We start from the raw sequence: 24,617 nt of genomic DNA on the forward strand, positions 1-24,617 counted from the left end.
ATTGAGGGAGCGTTTTTCGACAAAAGTTGGTGGCCGCTACCCGTCGTTGGGGCCCAGTGAGTCTGCAATGCTCCGGTGGTGTGGTGGGGATCGGGCGGCGACTGCTGCCGTTCAGTAATGTGACGGCTGCTGATAGACGCCGAGAGAAAGCTAACCTTTAGCTGCCGATGTCGCAACATTTTGGTCACTGTTGCTGTGCGAGCGTTATGACTTTTAATACAGTCTTATGGTTATACGCTCAACGTTGAGGTGTTCGACCTCGATTCCATCTTGAGGCGTTCATAAGCTGTAATATCAATCACATCAAAGAATGCTTGAGGTTGACTGGAACTGGCGTCATTACATATAGTCACATGTGGTCTCCAAGCGACACCGGCAGTGTCATCAATCCCGCAGTGTGTTCCCCTGCTGTAGGACGCACCACTAAACACGACTGGGGACGGGCGTCGGATCTCGTACATCGTTGCACCCAGGAACCTAATTGCCGACGGTACAAAACCCCGATAGCCACGACCTTGCAGTCGCTGGTGCCAGTCCTGCCCGGTTCCGGCGACCCGCCGGGCCAGCACGTGGCTCCACTGGACAGCCTCGGCAGCGTTTTCGGGTGTGCGGCCAAAGTGCATATGACTGGAGGCGTTCGGGCTGATGACCGCCGGATTAAACCGTCCTTCACTGCAGCTTGGGAACGTTGCGGTGTTGTTTTGTTCACAGGTTTATGGGCCGGCAGAAACCGTTTTATGTGCTGAACCGATCGGAACTTTTGGTAGCGGCACATTGACTTTCGTTGTCCCAAGCAGGGAGCAAAAGATGACTGGCAACCTCGCCCTTATCAGTCGGATATTGCGTAAGTGAATAACACTAACTGTGCGTCACACACCCATTTATTATCAATACTTATCGCCTATAATCACTCAGATAGTGGCTGAACGAGGCCACGCACGTCCACCAGTCAACACTTATTGTGACTACTGTGCGGCTAAGTCGAGCAAAAGTCCGACCTGGTTCCTCTGAGGTTGACCCGCGCAGACGGCACATCCGCCCAGGCTGCGAGGACTGGCCCGCCCTCCGACTCTCTCCCACGGATCCACCCCTTCGCCCCCTCGGCTACATCCGCCCGGGTCTGCGAGGACTGGCCCACCCTCTGACTCTCTGCGACGGATCCAGCCCTGCTCCGTCCCCACCGTTCCGCAGGAGGCCGCCGGCCATTGGCGTCGGGGCGCAACTGACGCGGGGAATCGACCGGCTCCGCAACGCTGAGCGGATGCGGCTGATCATCTGCGCTGCGCAGACTTCCAGGCGGAGGGGAGGGGAGGGGGGGATGGCCGCGGCCACGGGTGGCAGCCGCCGTAGCCGGTGTGAAGCCACTCTCCGGCGACAGGGCCTCACCCCGGCCGCGGACGTGGCAGCCACTGTGACGCGGCGGGGCCGCCACTGTAACGCGGACGTGGGCGCCACTGAACGCCGACGTGGGCCACGGCCGACGGGCGAAGCGTCGGCCGTGACCCGTGACGTCATCATGCGATCATCGATCATCAAGGAATTCAGCGGAGGGCGGAGCGGATGTAGAATAGTTGATGTTGATCTGACACCACCGCGGCATTTCGATGCCCACCGGCGGCGCCGCCGTACAAAAGCCGCTGGTGCCGAAGAATATATGATCATGTTTCTGCGGCGTCTCGGGGTGCGTGTGCAGGAACCGCGGAGGCGAACCTCGACACGTTACCACAATGTGCATAGGAACCAAGCGCAAAATCGTTCCGTGCTTTAAAAATTGGAAACAAAATGAGCATTTGACGCGGCCTTCTAATGGGGGGGGGGGGGCAACTCGGCCGTAGACAGTCTGCCTCATGAACCCCCGCCTCACCGCATGGGGTGGGGTATCAGTCAGACAACCACACAGCTTAGAGGCCACCCCCACCAGTGTCGTCACGCGCGCCGTCGCGACGAGGGCATCGCGCGCTGTCCGAGGAAGCCGACAGCGTGATGCGGAGAGAGGTCAGAACAGTAGGGGGACTCTGCTTGGAGGGGGATGGGAGGTGACTGGCGCTCAGCGTATCCAATCAAGTGCATCGCGGGCGACGCGAATAGCCGATGAGCCCGTGTGCTGCACTGCCCGCTTCCCCTCCCTACCCCCCCGGGAGTGGAGTGAGCCCCTCGCTGAGCGAGACGTGGCAGCTCGTGCAGAAAGCTACGAGTGGGGTAACTGGTCGGCGGACCACTGCCGAAAAGGGCTTCCCGAATCCGAACACATGTGATGACAACACACAACAAACACACAGTTCACACACTGGCGAAGCTTCACAGACAACACAAATGAACAGAGCGAGGAGATGGGGCCCAGACCAAAGCAGAGAGCATCGAAGACAAACATTTGGCTCCTTGTAGCACACCACACACATAAATGCATGCTTCAGGGAAAGAAACACCAATAACACAGAATGAGCGGCACGTTACAACGCGAAACTTACAGGCCTGAGCACAGCAGCGGAAATAAATGGTCCATTTTACTTGCACAGTGCCTTGGCATATCTGATGGCAAGCTGCAGAAGTGCAGCTCCATCCCAACGGAACAATGAATCAAGTTTGCAGGTTAATGGGGCAGAGGCATTTCACTGAGCATCAATCGCAAAACACCAGACAGAAGGATAATTGACGTGGCGCCTGCCCACCGACGGTCAGAAATCTGACGGATCACATGCTCGACGTTCCCAAAGTGAGCAAAACATTGACGCGACCACGCGATGCCGACCCGGGCAAGGAGACAGCACGAACCACGGCCGCACCGCCAACGACGTTCCCAAGTTTCGTGACGACACAATCAGAAGCAGACGGGCCCCGGGCATCGTTCGTACCAGAGAAAGCTCAAACCCGCCCTATCCACTGAGCGAGATTTCCAGAGGTAACCGTCCAGATGCTTCAAGAACACATGTCTTTTAGGCAACTGTCGTCGTGTGGCCGCTGACGTCGGTTTCATCTCGCCCCGGCAGACCCGAGGTTTCCCAAAGCGTGCCCACGCCGACCAGCCCGGCCCGGCCCGTCACCCGACTGCGCCCCGCCGTCCCTGCGATCCGGCGCGCCACCACCGTGGAATGAACCGCGCGCCGACCCCACCCCGCCAGCCCTGCACATAACAACCACAGGAGTATCACTGGCCGGCGGCCGACCAACCCGCCGCGCGCACACCGACACACGCACGCAAACCCCGGCCCCCAGATCGTGTCTACCGCCGGCGGCCGCCGCGCAATGACGGACCACCAGTCGGCCACATCACGGGACGACGATCAACTTATCAGCGCCGTTCGCGATAGCGGTCGACCAGTCAACGCCACTGCGAGGCGACCAATCAGCCATCGCCCTTGTTGCGATATGACGATGAACCAATCAGCGCCATTACGAAATGACGATTGACCAATCAGCACCCGCGTTCACCGCCGGCTTCCTAATGACCAGCTTCTGCAGATCTTTGTCATATTTGAAGTCCAGTGCCTCGTCCCGACCTGGAATCCAAGGCAAACCGCTAAGAGATGTAGGCCAAACAGTTTGTAAGGAAAAGGTACCTGACGGAACAGACACGGTGACAGGCAAAAACAATCAAAAGTAGAGCTTAGAGAACTTGTGCGAAAACGCGCGCACCGAGAGCGCTAGCCCACGTGTTTTCGCCATTAATCAATCCTCACTTATATCGTAATGTTGGCGAGCACGAACAGAGAAACGTAACCCCTCGTTAGCGAAATTGAAGTAATTCCCGATGCATCTGCAAGAAGAGAACTGGCCCCAGTGAATCGCTCTCTTTCGAGCACCCGAGATCAGGAGCAGTGGCGACAGCCTGCGATCGCTACTCAACTGACATTACAAATTTTTCATGTTCAACACAGCGTGGAGGCACAATTTACATTCCAACCGCGGCCGTTTCTCTCCGGGGTACTGACTAAGAGAGCCGACTGCGCGTGGGTGCCCTCTTCCCACCCCCACTTCCCCCCCCCCCCCCCACCAAGTCTGGCCAGCCGACACCGCGACCCGCTCAGCCTCGGGGCCGGGGGTGGGGCGAGGGCGGGGACGGGCTAACCCACCTTGGCTGGTGACGTGGACGGCCGTGGGCGCGGTGCGCAGGCCGAGCACCACCACCCGCTCCACCCAGCTGGCCGTATCCAGACCCGCGCCAGAGATGTGACTGCAAACCGAGGCAGGCGGCCGTGAACAGCCGGCACCAGAACGGCAGCGAAGACAGCTTCCCCGCGTGGCGTCAGGGGCCAGACAGCCCGCGGCATCACAGCGTGCTGTAAAATCTAACAACTATTAGGATGACAAGGAATTGGGAAAAGCAACAGATTGCAACATCATCGAGCGACTGACATTAATACTGGCAGTTATGACATGACAATGTCCAACCGGCACGATGGCTAGATTACGAATACTTTTATGGCCCCACAGCCACAGAAAAAAATCAACTCGGACCTCGCACAGCTGCCAGAATTTGGCTCCAACATCAGGCGAACCCATCATTTCGCCGCACCGAGTGTGTGGCACGCCACACCAGCTGACACGCCGCAAACAGCAGCTTGCACAGCAGGCCACACGCCTCCAGACCGAGTCTAACCGCCTCACCACCACCACGAACGGGGCACGACCAGCGGGCGGGCAGGCGAGCGCTCGCCCACCTACCTAGACTTGAGAGCGCTGTTCTCGAACGCCAGCCGCCGGTAGATGTGCTTGCCGTCGCGGTACTGGAACGAGCTGTGGTCGTCGATGTACAGCGCGCCGGTGGCCGTCTGGCGCGCGTCCAGCGCCACAGTCAGCGTGAACGGATCGGCCGCCATGTGCGCACTGGCGCGTCGGGGCCGCTCCTTGGTGGCCACCACAGTGCCGCTGCGCTGGTACGCCGGCAGCTGCGGGGGCGGAGGCGCACCAGTCACAATCGAATACTGAGCTTGCACCCCGCGTGTCACGCACCTCGTGCCGTGATACCGACACGGCTCCAGCCCCCAGCTTCGGCTCGCATACGTCGGTTGCCATCCGTCCGTACAGGCCGACGCGCAGTCGGCTGCCGGCCTCACCTTGTCCAGGGGCGTGGCGACGGTGGAACGGCCGTGCGTGAACCGCTCGGCGGTCACGATGTCGTACCACACCGTGTCAGCGCCGGGGAAGTAGACGGAGACGGACGAGCCGCCCTGCGCCGTCTGCGGGTGGATCAGCAGCGCCTCCCCTGCGGCACAGGTGCCGCCGCCGTTAGCATTACGCACCGCGCCGCACGCACAGGGGACACGCTGCACCGCCAGATCACGCGCAGCCGCTTACCACCGCACGGGCGTTACGGGTGAAGACACTGAAGTTCCGGACAGCGGGTCAAAATTCATACAATGTGGAGGAAGTGGCAGCGAATTGAAGATGCTGTGACGATCGCTATGAACTGTTTTGTCTCAGCTAACATCACATTTCCGTATGAAACAGCCCGTTAAGCACAACCCAGCATCAAATTTGGAGCAGCCGGCGCCACAAAACAAAACAGAATGCTCACACGGGACCAACCGGCGGCTAAACGGCGATGGCGGCAAGCGTGTCCGTTTGCCCTGCACTCAGCGCAGCAGGCGCGGGCCAGCTGTGCTGACCCGTGCAGAGGCCACTCGCGGTCTGGTCGCAGCCTTCACCGCAGCGCGCGCACCCCGTGCGCACGGCGGCCGCTCACTCACCGACCATGTACTGGTCTTCCATGGAGTACGTGCTGACATCATCCGGAAAGGCCATGAAGAGCGGCCGCATCGGCGGCATGCCCGTCTGCTCGTTCTCGTAGAAGAGCGTGTACCAGAGCGGCAGGAAACGGTAGCGCTGCTTCAGGGCCGCACTGGGGACGGGCGAAGGGTGGCCGTCACAGCGGGCCGGGCCTCAATGCCCGTGAGGTACAGTGGGTAGAGAAGGAGGGGTGGAGTAGAAAAGAGCAGAGCTCGTGAGGTACAGTGGGCAGAGTGGAGAGAGGAAGAAAGGAAAGCAGCCGGGAAGAGAAAGAGTTCGTTTAGACCCGAGTCCGGACACGGCGCTGGGCCAGATTGTCCGGCTAGCCGCGTGGCGTGACGACCCTGCTACAAGGGACGGTCGCTTGCATCCAGTCAGACAGCTCCAGCAGCGAGCGCGGGGCTCCACGACCCACGCCCTCTCACGCACATCACGCCATGGCGCCAATTCAGTTGCTGAACAAGACGCACCAGTGACTGATTCGAGCCCATGGCGGCGATCCAGCATCACGGCATAAGTCTGGGGCCACTCGGTCCCGATCTCGAGACAGCCGCCGCGCCGCGAAGGAGCGTCGCTCAGCACCCACCGGATCATCCGGGTCGTCTCCTCTCCGAAGAGGTAGGGCTCGCGGCGGCGTGTGTCGATGTGCGCATGCGCCCGCATGAACGGCTGGAAGGCGGCCACCTGGTACCACCGCGTCAGCAGCTCGGTGTCCGGGTCGCCTGGGGAACGACGCGGGGTCAGGACAACACCTCCGGGTCAGGGACACACGCCTTCGGGTCGCCGGAGCCACAGACGCAGCGGCCAGCGGCTCCTGTAGACGACACTTGGAGTCATGGCACGAAGGTCGCAGGATGTCACCCGGGCTGAAGACCTTCCAGAGGAAGGCTGGGTACACCAGCGCTCTTGGTGCGTGCCGGGGCAGGAGTCTTGCACATTTCCGTTCTCGCGTCGCAAAAATCTTAGCGCACACTGCAGTCACAACAGTAAAGTGTGGCACGGCGCCATGGTTAAAGTTCCGCTTCATCTGGCGCGACTGACACGGCCGGAGGCTGCCTGCCAGGGCAGAGGGAAGAGGGGGCTGCCAGGCTGCCAATGCCCGAGGAGATGGGGACGCAGCGAGCACCAGGCGCCATGACCAACGCCAGCCGGGCGCCGCAACTGACCGAAGAATCCGCCGATGTCGGCACCGATGAAGGAGATGCCGGCCACCGAGCTGGACAACAGCATCGGGATGGTGTACTGCAGGTGTGACCACTGCGCAGTGTTGTCACCCGTCCACTTGGCGCCAAAACGCTGTCGGAATGGCGCCAATTGCTACGTCAGCCGCCCCGACATCGTGACTGGCTTTGGCAGATATCGCACCACCACTGCCTGGCGGTTTTTCCAGCGCAGCAGACAGCGGATGAGGAGGTGTTTTGCAGACGTTCATGGTGGGATGAGACACTTAGGTGTGTCAGTCATCATACAAATAATGTAACCTGACATGGTACTAGGAAGACATGATACAGCTGAGTACTGTGAATATAACCAATGTTTTTCCTATAACGTCGTTTAACCAGTACCTCCTGGTATGTAGAAAGTCGGTAATTAAGGAGCGGGCGTTTGAACTCATTATGCCGAAAAACCAGACGCTGCAAGCTTTTTTGCAGAACTCAAACTGCCATCCCGAGTATTTGGCACTGTGACGTCACCTCACCCCGATATATCACTCCCATCTGCAAATACGACCCACCAGCACACATGCTCGGCTACCGCCCGGTTACACAGGCCGCCTGCGTCTCTCCCTCGGCGTCCGGCCACGCACCTGGGAGCCGGCGAAGGCGGCGCGCGTCAGCACGAACGGTCGCAGTGTGCCGCCCGAGCGCTCCATCTGGCCGCGCGCAGATACCATTGGCACCAGCATGCCGTACTCGTTGTGCACATCGCGGTGCTCCCAGCCGCCGTGGTGGCGCGCGTCCTTGTGCATCGTCACCTGGCGGACAGGGGCGGGTGTTCACGGAACCGGCGAGGGTGGCCATCATCACCCGGCCGGACAGGGGCGGGTGTTCACGGAACCGGCGAGGGTGGCCATCATCACCCGGCCGGACAGGGGCGGGTGTTCACGGAACCGGCGAGGGTGGCCATCATCACCCGGCCGGACAGGGGCGGGTGTTCACGGAACCGGCGAGGGTGGCCATCATCACCCGGCCGGACAGGGGCGGGTGTTCACGGAACCGGCGAGGGTGGCCATCGTCACCCGGCCGGACAGGGGCGGGTGTTCACGGAACCGGCGAGGGTGGCCATCGTCACCCGGCCGGACAGGGGCGGGTGTTCACGGAACCGGCGAGGGTGGCCATCGTCACCCGGCCGGACAGGGGCGGGTGTTCACGGAACCGGCGAGGGTGGCCATCATCACCCGGCCGGGCAGGGGCGGGTGTTCACGGAACCGGCGAGGGTGGCCATCGTCACCCGGCCGGACAGGGGCGGGTGTTCACGGAACCGGCGAGGGTGGCCATCATCACCCGGCCGGACAGGGGCGGGTGTTCACGGGATCGGCGAGGGTGGCCATCATCACCCGGCCGGACAGGGGCGATTGTTCACGGAACCGGCGAGGGTGGCCATCATCACCCGGCCGGACAGGGGCGGGTGTTCACGGAACCGGCGAGGGTGGCCATCGTCACCCGGCCGGACAGGGGCGGGTGTTCACGGAACCGGCGAGGGTGGCCATCGTCACCCGGCCGGACAGGGGCGGGTGTTCACGGAACCGGCGAGGGTGGCCATCGTCACCCGGCCGGACAGGGGCGGGTGTTCACGGAACCGGCGAGGGTGGCATGACACGTTGTTGATGTCAGTAGTATTGTCAGGGTCAGGACGTTACTTATTAACGTTTCTGGGCTATTTGTTCACGCCAATGCTATGATTCAAGCGTCTTGATGATATCATTGGAAAATTATAGGCGAATATCATAACGTGGTATTGTATGTCACTTGATGAAAACAGAAGTAATTCTATGAAAGCTTAACACTTGTTGAATTCCCATGCAAACCTGCAAAATGTTCCAGTGTTGCGAGCCATCCCGGCATCCCGCTGACTGAGCTATTCACTAGCGGAACGGCGCATGGCGGTGTTCCATATGGAGCCAGCAGGTGGGCGCCTCACCTCGGGTCCGTTGAAGACGCTGGGCTCGCCATGGAGCAGGTGGGCGTCTCACCTCGGGTCCGTTGAAGACGCTGGGCTCGTTCATGTCGTTCCAGGTGTAAAGGTCAAGCGTAGAGCCCTTGTAGTTCGCCAGCTGAAAACGGGACGCCCAGTACTCCTGCACGGCTGGCTGGAAGAAATCCAGGTAGCCCGACGAGCCGGGCCAGCACCAGCCTGCCGGCCAGAGGTCACGACTCACCGCAGGGTCATTTTGGGTTAGTGAAGGGTCACCGCGGACCAGCGCCATGCTGGTTCCATCACCACAGTCCACCAGTCACCGACCGCCGGCACGCGTCAAAGCGGATTCTACGAGGTCAGAAGAGAGCCAGTGCAGGCCAGTGCAGTGCAGGCCAGTGCAGTGCTGGCCAGTGCAGGCCAGTGCAGTGCAGGCCAGTACAGTGCAGGCCAGTGCAGTGCAGGCCAGTGCAGTGCAGGCCAGTGCAGTGCTGGCCAGTGCAGGCCAGCTTGGGTCACCACGGGCAAGTGAAGGTCACCACAGCCCGTCATAAGGCGGGCAGCGGACAGGGTGTGACCCAGGCAGCATCAACACAGTGCAGATCGGTCAGGCCAACGCGGCTCTGTTACCCAGCAAGCAGTCAGCGCAACCCCTGCAACAGGGACGCTTCGCTCGCGCGGCCAAGATGCGCCATCGACGGAGGAGGCGGCGGAAGAACATTGTCGAAGAACTCCACGGCCGACGCCGGTTTACGTCAGCGCGTGACACCCTCCACCGCATCATTACGATACTTTCAAAGATACGCCACCGCCTATGGTTCACACCTGGACAGCTCTAAGCTACGACCACGACAAACTCTACCACCGTGATCGGGTTCCACCCGATCGCCACTGACCGTCAAAATCGTTGCCGTCCCTGTCCTTGACGTAGTAGCCGTTGCTAGTGGCGTCAGCGTGCACGAAGTAGTTACTGTCTTTCTTGATGTGCGGGTCGATGATGGTGATCATTTTGCGGCCGCGCGAGGACATGTTACGGATCATGTCGTCAGGGTGCGAGAACTTGTGGCTGTCCCAGGTGAAGTACCTGCCAAACGAGGGCACGAGGTGAAGAGCCGAGAGTGAGGCAGTGAAACACAACAGCCACCCCCGGTCGTGCCAGCTTCTTTATTACATACCTTAAAGACAAAGTGCCGGTTCAACTTCCGAGAACCTAGAAATGCCTAACGATGTCTCGCTAAATGGTGTATTAACGCTCCACACCTGAAGTAGCGTGCCGGGAGAACGCGGACCGGCGACAGCATGCCATGCCATGAACACGATATAGGACCTTCCCAAACGTCGCCGAAAGCTGTCAGCTGCTGTTCCCGGCGGCGTTCCCCACCGAGTCGACATGCTCAACAGGCTCGACAGGCGGTTCGACAGCCTAGACAGGTAGAGTTCCCCACCGGGCGCTCCTCGCCGGGCGGCGGCGCTCACCGCTTGCCGTCCGTGTGCTCGATGTCGAGCCAGATGGTGTCGAACGGCAGGTCGTGGTGGTCCAGGCTGTCGTGAACGTTAGCCACGTCGCGCTGATCGTTGTAGTTCCAGCGACACTGGTGGTAACCCAGCGAGAACAGCTGGAACGGGCCGGACGGTCAGTCCGCGGCACGCCGCGTCTGACGGCCGTTGTCGCAGCGTGGCGGTCTGGCGCATCGATTGTGGCGAGCCACTCGAAGCAAGGCCGGGACACAGCGTATCGCTCCGATGGCATGTCGCATGGTGCACACCCGCTGTGCGCACGCAATGGCCCAAGAGATGCCGGCAGGCAGCTTGCAGGAGGGCATTGATGGGCTCACGCCAGGTCAGGATACAGGATGTACAGCCGCACCTAACCGGACCCGAGGCACACAACAAGCGATCAGAGCCCGCTCCTTTCCATCGCAGAGGCCGGCGCACAACGGGCATTGTTATTAATCCATCGGTAGGTCACCCGCACAGGACACCACTCCGCATTAGCCAGCCGTATCGGGGGAGAAAAAAATATGACACTGGGAATTAGCAAACCTGATATAGTGCAGTCTAACGGACCAGAGCGCAGCCAACACCCAAAAGTCAAAACTACCGAGCGTGGGCAAGTGTGGGCAACTGCCAGCGCCAAAAACGCCAAGTGTGGGCAACGGCCACTGACCGGCGGGAGCTGCGTGGCGCCCGTAAGCTGCTTGTACTGTCGCATGACGTCGCGGCTGGTCGGTCCCAGCAGTAGGAAGAGGTCGAGCACGCCCGACTCCGACATCCAGTGCAGGTGCTTGCGTGTCTCGGCCTGGCCGCCGCCCAGGTAGCTGGTGACGGTAGAGACGAGGCCCGCGTCCGGCTCCGAGCGTACGTCCACCCACGTCTCGGCCGCGTTGTGCCAGAAGGCGCCAGCAGCGCCGTGCGAGCCGCTGCCGGCGGGGCGGCGGGGTCAGGCGGGGATATGCTAAAGCGGGCTAAGAAGGGCAGGGGTGGGCTGAGGCGGGGTGAAGTGGGATGAGGCGGGCTGGGAGAGTGTGAGGCGGGGTAGGGCGGGGGGTGGAGCAGAGTGAGGCGGGGTAGGGCGGGGGTGGAGCAGAGTGAGGCGGGGTAGGGCGGGGGGTGGAGCAGAGTGAGGCGGGCTGGGGCGGAGGTGGAGCGGGGTGAGACGGCCTGGGGCAGAGGTGGAGCAGGGTGAGTCGGGCTGGGGCGGGGGTGGAGCAGGGTGAGTCGGGCTGGGGCGGGGGTGGAGGAGGGTGAGTCGGGCTGGGGCGGGGGTGGAGCAGGGTGAGTCGGGCTGGGGCGGGGGTGGAGCAGGGTGAAGCGAGCTGGGACAGATTAAGGCGGGGTGAGGCGGGGAGTCGAGAAAACAGCAGCAGGGAGAGGCTGGGTGCAAGAGACAGTCTGCACGTGGTGGTGAGCTGGAGACGGGTGGTGCCCATCACCGGGGATGATGATCGCCAATATTACGTCAATATAGTTCGCCAACAGAACTGGCTAGCTGCAGAGCTGAGCTGACGCGATACGGATCGTTTCAGGACGTGACCATTACACCTCAAGTCCCTACCACCTTAAATATTGTGGCAGCATCCGTGCGCCCACACACTCACCTCTGTGAGATGACGAAGGGCACAGAGCCGTACAGCGCCATTGGATTCCCGATCTCGTACTCGAATACGTCCAAATTGTACAGACGATACGGATCGCCCGAGCTGGAACCAAGCGCACTGGTCCAATACGGACTTCTTCGGCAAACATGTGACATAATACAGAGCATCAATAATGAAACCGAGCAAACAAGGATGAAAAACAGCAATCAGATTCACGGTACATGGAACAAACTTGGTCACTGGAACGACACTTACGTGCACAAATAGAGCGGGGGCGGGAGCTTTGCAACTTCCTGTATCTTTCCGAATAACACCATGTTCGAGGCAGCCCGAAAATTTACCATCTATGGGCAAAATTAAACGAGTGCTAACAAAGCAGCTGTTCTCACATTAATCTCCCCACCTGTTCATCGGCACTCGTCACACCCTCCCACCATCAGCCGACGGACCTGGTATCCTTGAGAGCGAACGAATCGGCGTGCTCGGGGATACCGTAGACGTGCGCCGAGCCCGGGAACGTCACGTCCACGCCCACCGACGACGGGCCGTTCGGCTTGCTGTCCCGGTGCGTTTTGAAGTGCTCCTCCCACATGCCTGCCGAGCGGAAGGGGTCACCGGTGCACCTGCGAACGGCCGCTCGCACTAGCGGCTGAGAGAGATGCCGTACTGATGCCGTACGCGCACGGCAGCCGGCTGCTGATTGTTGGTTGGTGATTGGAGTTTACGGGCGCGCCGACTGCGGTGGTCATTTGGCGCCCATAACGAGTTTTGTTTTACCTATCTAATGAGCCGCATAAATGGTCCCCAAGTTGATGTGTTTGAGAAACAAGAAGATCTGTTGGGATTCCAGAAATGGTGAGTTATCTCCTAGCATATTACAGAGGGTAAGGGGCAGGTCATGCCATCCAAAGTAACGTTGGCGTTCTTCCGCGAGGCGCGGGCAAGATATAAGGATGTGGCGAACGGCAAGGACAGCACCACGTCGATGAGATAGGTTTATCGGCTCCCTCCAACATATAGCCGAGGGTTGTGTACGTGTGCCCGATGCGTAATCTGCAGAGGATCACTTCTTCTCGCCGCATTTTGCGGAAACAAGAGGACCACTGACCCAGCTTAGGTTTTATCTCTCTAAGCTTATTGCCATCCATCCGATCCCAACAACGCTGCCACTTGTGCAGGAAGGTTTTTATTGCAGGGTAAGTCTCTGGCAGGAATAGAAAGAGAGCGAACACATGGAGCCAGCGCTGCTCGCCTGGCAGCCGCGTCAGCCAACTCGTTGCCCGCGATTCCGTGACTGGGAACCCAACATAGCATGATTGTCTTTCTGGCCTGATCTAGTAGAGTCAAACGTATCAAAATGTCCTGTATAAGGGGACACGATGGATAAAAAGACTTCACACTCAGAACGCTGCTCAGAGAGTCCGTCAAAGTGACATGTAAGGGTTCGTCACCAACTTCAATGAAACATGGTGCCTTAATGATTGCTATGGGCTCTCATGTGAACACCGAAGCGTTTGGGGGCAATGAAAACGACCGGGTGACGCCACCGCTCACAAACGCCCAGCCTACACCATCAGAAGTTTTAGAGCCGTCCGTGTAAGTACGTGTGCAACCCTCACATAACGCTATATGCTCAAGCGCTCTGGACCTCATTATATCTGGCAGCGAGACATTTTTTTTTCATTTCGGTCAGAGATGTGTCTGTGAAGGGTGAGATCAAATGCCAGGGAGGAGTGCACAGGTGACCTGATCGCTTCACTTTTCGAATGGGAATTTCGTTTTCTCGCGGTAAGGCTTGTATCCGGGGGCCACCGGCCACTGCATGCGCCCGAGGTGCATGGCGAACAAACGGCACAGCAGGCCGTTTGTTCGCCATGGCATTCGCCAGGCAGCAGGAAAGACTGCGTGATATGCGGGATGCCACGGGAAGTGTCGCAGCTTAAGTGCATAACACATGCCGAGCATTTTCCTCCTCGCTGACAACGGCGGCTTGTGCGATTCTACCAAGAGGCTTCGGGTAGGAAATGTACGGAACGCCCCTGTGATGGCACGTATAGCCTTGTGATGGATGGTGTCAATGATTCATTTGGTGGACTCACACGCGCTGTCATAAATAAAACATGCATAGTCCAGCTTAGAGCGCATGATTGCCCGATACAGCAGCAAAAGCGTGCCCCGATCTCCGCCATACGATGTGTGCGAAACACATTTTAATACGTCCAAAGATTTAAAACAGCGTTCACGTAGCGTCTTAAGATGTGCCTTATATGTAGGTCGGCGGTCAAAGTATACCCCAAGGTATCTAGCCACAGGCTAAGTTGGGATGCATTGCCCATGCAGACGGATACAGGTCTCCGCATTGCCGGCTATGACAAAAAGCATGGCTACAGTCTTGCTACGTGAAAACCTGAACGCGTTCATGGTACCCCACTTCTCAACACGGTCAACAGCTAAATGGAGTTGGCGCTCCACCGATGGTGCTCTTGCTGCGCTAGTCCAAATGGTGAAGTCATCAACAAAAAGTGCATGACCTACAGACTGTGGCAGCCCAATCCCGATGTCGTTGATCATAACGGCGAACAAAGCTACGCTGAGAAGGCCGCCTTGGGGCACACCGTTAACTTGAAGATGCCTCTCAGAGAGCGCGTTTCCAGCACGGACACAGAAACAACGGTCAGCTAGAAAGTGTTGAAGAAAGGTGCCCATATTACCGCGTACACCATACCTGTATAGCTTCAGAAGAATGCCTTGACGCCATGTGGTGTCATAGGCGCCCTCTATGTCAAAGAACACTGCGCCTATGTGTCGGTTTGCTTTAAATCCCATACGAATCGCAGTGTCAAGAACTAAAAGATTGCCTGCTGTGCTGCGATTCTTTCTAAAACCACACTGGGTGTTTGTAAAAACGCAGTGATGTTCTAAAAACCAAGTTAACCGGACATTAACCATTTTTTCCATTAACTTAGAGAGCGATGAAGTGAGAGAAATAGGTCTATAGTGTAAAAGACCTAGTCCACTTTTACCCGGTTTTAAAATAGGAACGACAGTAGCTTCTCGCCAAGAGGCTGGAAAGTCACCACTGGCCCAAAGCGCATTAAATACCGCTAAAAGGACACGAAGCACGCAAGGCGGCAAATCCTTGAGCATGTCGTTGTGCAGTGTCCGGACCTTCTGACACGCCGCGAAGCTTGGCAATCACCCATTCCAGCTCGACCAGGGTGAACGGATCATTATAGGAATATAGCTCACTCGTCGAAAAATCCACTGCGGATTGCTCACATTGCGTTCGGTGCCGCACAAACTGTGGGTTAGTGTTGCCACCTTCGCTGCGGTAGGCCAGCGCCCGGTCAATCTCGTTCGCAACTTCCAACGGGCGCGTCATGGCCTGTCCGTTCACACATAGTACCGGAAGAGCCATGGATAAAAACTGCCCCGATATGCGCTTAATTCGAGGCCAAACCTGCGATGCTGGCGTGAACCGGTTCAGCGTACTCACGTAAGCATGCCAGGAAGCACGCTTCGCCTCCCCTACAGTGCGCCGAGCAAAAGCTCTCGCCGTCTTAAAGGCTATCAGGTTTTCTACACCGCTCCTGGCGTCAAAAGCCCGAAAGGCACGTTTACGCACCCAGATGGCGATCCGACACTCCTCCGTCCACCACGAAACAGGAGTACGTCGGGGAGCGCCAGATGTGCGTGGGATACAGCTGCTGGCACATTCCAAAAGTCTGTGAGTAAAATCCTCAATAGAGGGTGCCGTCCTCTCAGGCTCAGTTGCAAACGATTCTTCAAGCCGAGTCTCAAATTCGCACCAGTTCGCTTTCTAAAATTCCAGTGTTGTGGCCTAACACCCAACGCTCCACCTCTCTTAAACCGGATCCACACTGGGAAGTGGTCGATTCCCATTGGGTCATCTCCGACACTCCACTCGGGGTGTTGGACGAGCTGGGGACTGGAGAGGCTTAAGTCTAGCGCTGACGTCTGACCGGATGACATTATAAAATGTGTGCGAGTTCCTGTGTTTAAAATACATAGTGAAGCACCTTGGATAAAATTCTCACACAGCCTCCCACGAGCATTGGTGACGTCACACCCCCAAGCGGTGTGATGCGCGCTGAAATCGTCTAGGGGGGGGGATGATTTGGGCTTTGTGGCGCACTGAAATCGTCTAGAAGAAGAAGTGGTGGAGGCAGTTCAGACAGCAAACATATAAGGTGCACTAATCGAAAAGCGATGCCTGGTGGAAGGTAAGGTGAACAAACAGTGATGTGACGATGATTGAAATAAGGCCGCACGGCCACAACCTGGAGTGCGGAACGCAAGCTTAGCCCCCTCGCTGGCACGCTATAATGAACTGCCAGGAGGACGCCACCGTGAGTAATGCATTCTGTCAACACGTCGTTGCGAAACATCGCATATCCTTTCAAGGAAAAGAAATGTTCAGAGGCTAGCTTGGTCTTTTGCAGCGCCACGGCTGCAGGAGAGATCCTGCTGACGACAGCCTCGAGATCGAGGGCATTCGCCCTTGCTCCTCTACAGTTCAACTGTAAAAACGCCTGTAAAAGGACGCATTAAAAAAGCGGTAAGATGTGAAAGCCTAAAACAAGTCCCGGCTTTAAAGAACTCGGCTGTGCCAGTAGTAAGCCCAGACGCCTCAGACTGAGAGCTACGGCTTAACTCCGGGGGGCCGTGCCCCACCCTAGGACGAATCCTTGGGCTCCCTCCATCAGATGGAGAAGGGGCACGCTTTACGCCAGCGTACCCAGTCCGGGGTGGAGGCGGGGGAGGGCCCATCAGTGGGCCTCTGCCGGGATTCGAGGGACCAGTGGGGGCCTCCACCGACCTCCGTGGCGATGGAGTGCTGTTTTGGGGGACGGGCTCTTTGCCTGCCCCGGACAGACGGCTTGCCGCCTTAGCGCGCTCCAGTTCGGCCAAGCGCGCTCGCTTGGCCTCGCGGGCACGACTATCAGCTTCCTGACGCTCCAGCCTCTCTGTCACACGCTCACAGGCACTGGCAAGGAGTGCCTGTTGTGAAGAGGCCAATTGAGTCGCAGACGAAGGCACGGCCGGCGGCGCGCGGGGACTCCGACCACGCTGAGCCGTCGTCCGACCGTCGCCCGCTGGTGATCCGGCGCGCACCGAGGAGGCCAGTGGTGCGGCGTCTACCGACTGCTCGATCGGCGGAGAGGGAGCTTGGAGTGCCGGCTGGGAGTCGGGCGTTCGGAACGAGGGAACAACCGACAGGCCGAACGACCTCAGAAGTCCCACGAAATGGACTGCCGTCATGTCCTCGATGGCATTACTTTGTGGCAATAAATTTTTCACTTCGGACGCATACGATGTTTTTGGATGACTATCGTAAAGTTCACGAGCTTCATGAAAAGAGATGTTTTTAGAGGCATTTACTGATATAATCTTTTTCTTTCGCGTAGGCCGGGCATGCACGGTCGTACGTCGTGTGTGGGATTTGGTCTTTGCCGCAGTAACCAGGCGTAACCGGGGAGACCCCTCCCCGTCCTGACTGTGGTTCAGCGCCGCCGCCCCTTGACCCCTTAAGCCGCTGCGCGCGGCCAGGCGCCCCAAGCGGAGACCCGCAAGGAGCACCCAACCGCAACGCGAGCGACATACCGCTAGACACGTGTGGGGCTCCACGGGTCCCCCACGCCCGCGGATATCCTGGCCAAAGTGGAGTGTTGGGACGCGCCGTGACTGACCCGCACGACGCGCCCCTCAGCCACCAGGACCCGATCAACCCAGGGGCGTGGGCGGGGGGGGGGGGGGGGGTAGGCACAGCGACCCCGATAAAACGAGGACGAGGAGTGGTGATATGGCCGGATGTGGGAGTGCGGATAATGTGGAGGGAGCGGGCGGGACAAGGAGCAGGAGCTCACGTACCGGCAGGGTCGCTACGCCCTGAGAGGAAAAGCTTGCGCTGTCCACCCGTTACCGGAGCTGGGACCCGAGGAGCCGGCTGGTGAATGATGGCAGCGTGATGACAAGTCCGCCGGACATTCTGCTCCGCAGTGGTGTAAGTCGCGGTGGATCTAGGAGGTAGCAACTGATATGGAATGAGGTTAAACGTCAGGTGAAACTAATCGCCCACCCGGACCGGCGATCGGGGCCGGTTTGTCAGCGCCGGCCCTGCCCGTGCGGTCGCTTGGTTCCGACGGCGACTGGATTCGCTCACCGGACTCGTCCTCGGCCGGCTCGTCGGCCGGCGGCTCGTGCTCCTGCTCCTGGTGCTCGCCATCATTGGCAGGCTCGGCCTCGACGTCTACAGGCGCCGGCGCCTCCTTCCTGCGGCGGCGAGAGCTCAGGTCAGTTCAGGTTGGATAGGGCAGCGGTATGGCCGGGCACGCCTCATCAGTGGTCTGTCCGGGCTGAATACCTGCCTGGCTGTGCAGCTGGCACACTGGCGACTATCAATATCATCTTTCGTCACCTACCATTCACATTAGCACAAGTGGATGCAATACCCGATGCACGCAGTACTATTTGATTAAATGCGGGCCCCAAATAGCCCCTCAGACTGGCAGGTTAGCAGCTCACGGTTCCGGCTTGGTTCTGTAGTGTTCGAAGTTGAAGAGGCCGTCCGAGTTGACGGTGATCACAGTCTTGCCGGCCTGCGCCACCTGCAGCTGAAACGGCTTGTACAGCATGACCAGCTCGGAGTCAGCGCCAAACTTGAGGTGTAGACGGTCATCTAGCTGCTCCACCACCGTCAGACTGAAGAAGAGAGGAGGGAGCGCGTCAGACTGACAGGGGGAGGAGACATGTCAGGGGACCGGCACACACCAGCCAGACGTCCGCCTCCAGACTGAGAGGGAGGAGGAGACATGTCAGGGGACCGGCACACACCAGCCAGACGTCCGCCTCCAGACTGAGAGGGAGGAGGAGACATGTCAGGGGACTGGCACACACCAGCCAGACGTCCGCCTCCAGACTGAGAGGGAGGAGGAGACATGTCAGGGGACCGGCACACACCAGCCAGACGTCCGTCCGTCAGACTGAGAGGGAGGAGACATGTCAGGGGACCGGCACACACCAGCCAGACGTCCGCCTCCAGACTGAGAGGGAGGAGGCATGTCAGGGGACTGGCACACACCAGCCAGACGTCCGCCTCCAGACTGATAGGGAGGAGGAGACATGTCAGGGGACCGGCACACACCAGCCAGACGTCCGTCCGTCAGACTGAGAGGGAGGAGACAAGTCAGGGGACCGGCACACACCAGCCAGACGTCCGTCCGTCAGACTGAGAGGAAGGAGACATGTCAGGGGACCGGCACACACCAGCCAGACGTCCGTCCGTCAGACTGAGAGGGAGGAGACATGTCAGGGGACCGGCACACACCAGCCAGACGTCCGTCCGTCAGACTGAGAGGGAGGAGACATGTCAGGGGACCGGCACACACCAGCCAGACGTTCGTCCGTCAGACTGAGAGGGAGGAGGAGACATGTCAGGGGACTGGCACACACCAGCCAGACGTCCGCCTCCAGACTGAGAGGGAGGAGACATGTCAGGGAATGGCACACACCAGCCAGACGTCCGTCCGTCAGACTGAGAGGGAGGAGACACATCAGGGGACTGGTAGACACCAGTCTGACGTCCACCTCCAGACTGAGAGGGAGGAGACATGTCAGGGAACGGCACACACCAGCCAGACGTCCGCCTCCAGATTGAGAGGGGGGGGGGGGGGGGGGAGGAGCCACGGCAGAGGATGACAGACACTAGCTAAATATCCGCCCGTCAGGCTGACAGGGAGGAGAATACATGTCAAGGATGGCAGACACCAGCCAGATGTGTGTCCGTCAGATTGACAGAGGAGCAGGCATGCCAGGGACGATGACACACACAACCCAAACGTCTGTACGCCAGACTGCGATGGGGGAGGAAATACACCAGGGGGCGTCCGGGTCTCGTTACATTAGCGTAAACGAGACCCGTGTGACGGAAAAGTCGGACATGGGGAGATGTAGTGCAATGCATGGAGGGGAGAGGCTGGAGGGAACAATCCGACTACGGAAAAAGTGTTTTTTGAATGAATAATCGCGAGAAGACATCTGCTTTGCGAAGAGTGCAAAACATGATGATACTGTTGGCAAAATGCCAGAAGACACGTTCACCTTCCAGTGGTTCCACCCATGCTCCAACCCCCATATGCCAGTGGCCCTCCTCACCTCTGAGTGTTTGGCTCGCCCTGCAGCGCGTACTGAGGCGAGTAGCGCGGCCGCAGCGGCGCCTCCTCGACGACCCTCAGCCGGAGCGAACTGTCCTGAAGCGCGGTCAGCTGGAGCCGGAGCGGCACGGCCGCCGGCGCGTGCCCGTCTTGCAGGCGTGCCGTCGCCTCGGCACCCGACACGCGCACCGAGTCGGCCGCCACAAGGTACGGCGAGCTGCCGCTGGTCAGCGCCCGGTTACGCCTGCGCAGGGAGAGACGGACCGTGATCGGCAGCGGAGCCGGCGACCAGTGGTGCAGCTGAGCAGCAGCGGCGCCGACGGGCGCTGGTGTAGCTGAGCAACAGCGGCGCCGACGGCCGCTGGTGTAACTGAGCGGCAGCGGCGCCGATGGGCGCTGGTGTAGCCGAGCAACAGCGGCGCCGACGGCCGCTGGTGTAACTGAGCAGCAGTGGCGCCGACGGGCGCTGGTGTAGCCGAGCAACAGCGGCGCCGACGACCGCTGGTGTAGCTGAGCAGCAGCGGCGCCGACGGGCGCTGATGTAGCCGAGCAACAGCGGCGCCGACGACCGCTGGTGTAGCTGAGCAGCAGCGGCGCCGACGGGCGCTGGTGTAGCTGAGCAACAGCGGTGACGACGGCCGCTGGTGTAGCTGAGCAACAGCGGCGCCGACGGGCGCTGATGTAGCTGAGCAACAGCGGCGCCGACGGCCGCTGGTGTAGCTGAGTAATAGAGGCGCCGACGGCCGCTGGTGTAGCTGAGCAACAGCAGCGCCGACGACCGCTGGGGTAGCTGAGCAACAGCGGCGCCCACACATGCATTTGTATGGCTGAGGCCATTGCTTTCAAAGCGAGCAATATATTTGCCATTCAAAGAGTTGGTTTTTAGGTAATTTGCAGAGCATTTCCAGCCTGTCCCCCACCCAGGATCCTTCACTTTTTCCCTCAACAGCACCTGATACAGCCACAGCATGAAGTGTCAAACATGTGCTAAAGCAGTCATTGCATGTGTGATGTTTGCACACCTAAGAGGCATACAGGATTTTGGAAGGTCAGCTCAGCTATCACCTTATGTGATAGCTTGGGGGGGGGAGGGGTGCCAGGAAGTGTGTGGATGGAGAAGTCCATATATTACAGGACCAAAAACAGCAGAATAGCAGGCAAACCCATGTGCATAAAAATTACTACAAGGACTACACAGGTTCAATGCATGGTAATAGTTAAACATAAAAATATCTGGTTTAACAGAAAAAGACACACAAAAAAGCAGCTTACATTACAATCTGAAATATAGGGATCATCACTTACTTGCAGAAACTGCTCTGGTCACATGTTTTGAAGTTACCCCTGTCAACAGCTCCTGAGAGACATCCCAGCAGTGCCACATAGGCTATCCACCTGGAAAAATGAAGAGCAATACACCACTGGCAATATTACATGCATTGCATGCATGCATGCATGCATGCACGCACGCACGCGTGCGCGCGCGCATGCATGCACGCACACACACATGCACACACACACATATGCTGAGTGTTGCTGCCATAATCATATCTGTATTTGAAGGTGTTTGGGAAACAGGACATAAAAATTAATGAAATTGAAAAAGATGAAGCAGTATATACAAAGTCATAGTGAGTATATGACATTTAAGGATTTTAAACACAAACAACTTTACAGCAACAAACCATGAGGGCATGGATGCTACCAAAACAATGTGTATAATCTAATATACATAAGGCATATATTGATAGCTTTCAAGATAACTTCTATTTAACACATCTAATATCCACCATATAGTGCAGCCTATTACATACATTAGCCATTGGCCAAATAACCATGTAGAAGTGAATGTTTTAAAATGTTCAAGGGAGGCAGATCTTGAGGATACAAGATGCATAATATAGGTGGATCTCCAAGCTATTCCCTCATGCATGATGACAACACTATCCTATGTTTCCAAGGGACAATGTATTTTGATGTATTTGCATCAAGTGAACAAAACAATTCATCTTAATATTCTAGTTAGAATTATGACTACATCCAACACATAAATGCATTGTTCAAAGATGGCAATACTTAATAAATTTAACTACAATAATGAACCAAGCTATAAAACTCACTAAAAATATTTGATTTTAAGGTAGTTTGTGAAGTAATTGGCAACTGTCCTGGAATCTTTGACCTAAAATTGGTATTAACAGCTACCTGCATGGTACATGATGATACAGCTAAGAATTGTTGGGCATCAGAAAATGTTACTTAGCCAAATAAACAAGAATACATTGAGCTCTTCCAGGTACTTTAAATTCAATCATACATGATGCTACTTTCCAATACAGGAAAGAAAATGAGCCATAATCTGCCTAGCTCACCAAACCTTTCTGGAATAACAACTTGTTATGCTTAAACCAGGTCATCCTGGAATTGCCATCAATATCAATTGAGACTTGTACTACCTTTCAGAATAAAGCAATCATTTTAAGATAACTATATGACTCCTTTAGATCATAACATATCTACTGGCATCAAACAGAGGACAATGCACCATCTTACCCTTCAAGATAAACTACTAACAATCTAATACCAGTGACACAGCATTCACAGTATACCACATCACCAAACAAAGATACTGGCTGATGATCTGCAGGCAAGTCAGTTGTGCTTTCAACAAGTCAATTTAGTACATGGTGAAGCTGCCCCATTGTGGAAGCCAACACATGGGCAAGGTAGAGGTAAAGGTAGGGATATGGGTAGGAGTGGGGATAGGGTTAAGCCAGGCTAGGTTAGATGGGATCATGGCAATTTTTTGGCTTTATTTGCACAGTGGTATAATCATGGTAATCAGCAGAAAACATTTTAAAATCCTAGTCATGGTCCATAATCCATTGTACATGGTTTGGCCACAAAGACACCCTGTTATTGGATGCATGACATCTAGCTAATGATGTTTTGCTGATATCATTATGCAACAATTTGGAGAAATAGGGCATGGTATGCGGCAGCAGGAGAGCACAGACGGTAACATTGTATGTAATCATCCTTAAGAATTTCTTCCATAGGCTTTCCACCAACCATGACCCCGCTAGCAAACATATTTTAGTGGGCTGCATAGGACACTTGGATCAAATATATCCCGTCTAATCTCGGGACATGAAGACGCACTTACCGCAGCATGGCTCACTGCACCTATGGAGCGATGTTTCACGGATTCCTGTAAGTGACTCTCTTATCTTCCCACAGATCAACTGTATCTGTCTTGCTTTAAGCCTCAATCACTGAAATACCCTGTCAAATATACCTGCCGCAGCGCAACCTCCCGGCCTATCGCAGCTCTCGGTGACAAGCGTGCGTGTCCCTTGCACGGCGGCTTGACTTGAAGGCTATGCATCCTTGAAAGAGCAAGCAATGCGGGTATTTTCACATCATATAAAATTTAAGCCTTTATAAAGACATTTTTCATTGCTAAAAAAGTCAAAAAAGTAATTAGATTACCAAAATTGTTGTTACGACCATTATTTATGCTAAATAATACAATTGCATTCAATAGATAATGTTGCCGCTAGGTGCACTACCTAATAATGAGAGCTTGCTGAGATTGCTATAGTAAACTCCGTAAAGAGCCGGCTGCATAGTGCTGCCAAATATACTTCAGCTACGTCATCAATGAAGGCAATTGAGGACAATTCATGGTGCCTTCCACATGTTTTTTTTCCGAAAGGCAGTCCTCCAATTACTCTACACCTTGCGAAACGCGTGGCGTAGCCAAGACCGGGACGGGAGAGGGGGGGGGGGGGGACGTTGGGAGGAAGGACCAGCGGGCTTGGGGGTCTCTCAGCTCGAATAACGACCCTCCCGGGTCGAGTCCAAGCTTCTCCTTACCCAGCGCGAAGAGGCCCAGACACGGGCTGAAATGAGGAGAATCGGAAAGACAAAAAACCGGGAGGGAAAGTGCAGGTCTGGGTTCTTACCCAGCGCAAAGAGGCCCAGACCCGGGCTGAAACCAGGAGAATCGGAAAGGCAAAAAACCGGAGGAGAAAGTGCAGGTTTGGGTCTTTTGTGTGATGCGAGGGGCACAACATACCGCTGCGTGGTGCAAACCCGTTGCCTGACAAACATATTTTTTGGAATAAGTATTGCTGGTGTGTGAAAGGGGTTCATTGTAAATAATCCCCACCCCCTCCCACTTCTGCGATGTAAGAGATATCATTTTTCATCTGTCAGATGGCCCCTGGCCTGTCGGGAGAGACGATGCTGGTCTGTGACGGCGCCCGGCTTTATCCTACGGCGCTGCCATGCCGGGGGAAAATCCCGAAGCTCTCCACTTTTTGCAGTAGCTCTCTCAGAAATGGCTCGAGTTTTTCGGCACCGCACTGGCCGGTGTCGCAACCTGTGATTTAACTTTCCCCGGGCCTGAGTCACTGATAAGGCCCGTCTTCATATCCTCCGGTACCGGTCAGTTGGAGACAAGCAGCAAGCGTATGCA

At 57.1% G+C, this 24,617-nt stretch overlaps 1 protein-coding gene across 1 annotated transcript; it reads right to left on the bottom strand.

The window, feature by feature from the left end:
• Positions 1–845: 845 nt before the first annotated feature.
• GCS2alpha (glucosidase 2 subunit alpha) lies at positions 846–23,504 on the bottom strand. The gene is made up of 19 exons (XM_037227912.1): positions 23,301–23,504; positions 21,440–21,529; positions 20,136–20,378; positions 18,507–18,683; positions 18,145–18,254; positions 12,410–12,554; positions 11,961–12,062; positions 11,030–11,282; positions 10,339–10,478; positions 9,759–9,946; positions 8,921–9,081; positions 7,535–7,702; positions 6,894–7,023; positions 6,314–6,449; positions 5,688–5,839; positions 5,055–5,203; positions 4,663–4,886; positions 4,071–4,171; positions 846–3,497 (listed from the first exon to the last, which is right to left on the bottom strand). The coding sequence occupies exons 1-19, from the start codon at positions 23,306–23,308 to the stop codon at positions 3,391–3,393; spliced, it is 2,784 nt and encodes a 927-aa protein (XP_037083807.1). The 5' UTR covers positions 23,309–23,504; the 3' UTR covers positions 846–3,390.
• Positions 23,505–24,617: the final 1,113 nt, after the last annotated feature.

This window comes from Pollicipes pollicipes, unplaced genomic scaffold (assembly GCF_011947565.3).
Source record: "Pollicipes pollicipes isolate AB1234 unplaced genomic scaffold, Ppol_2.1 Scaffold_2555;HRSCAF=2994_pilon_pilon_pilon, whole genome shotgun sequence".
In the NCBI taxonomy this organism is placed as follows: Eukaryota; Metazoa; Arthropoda; class Thecostraca; order Pollicipedomorpha; family Pollicipedidae; genus Pollicipes; species Pollicipes pollicipes.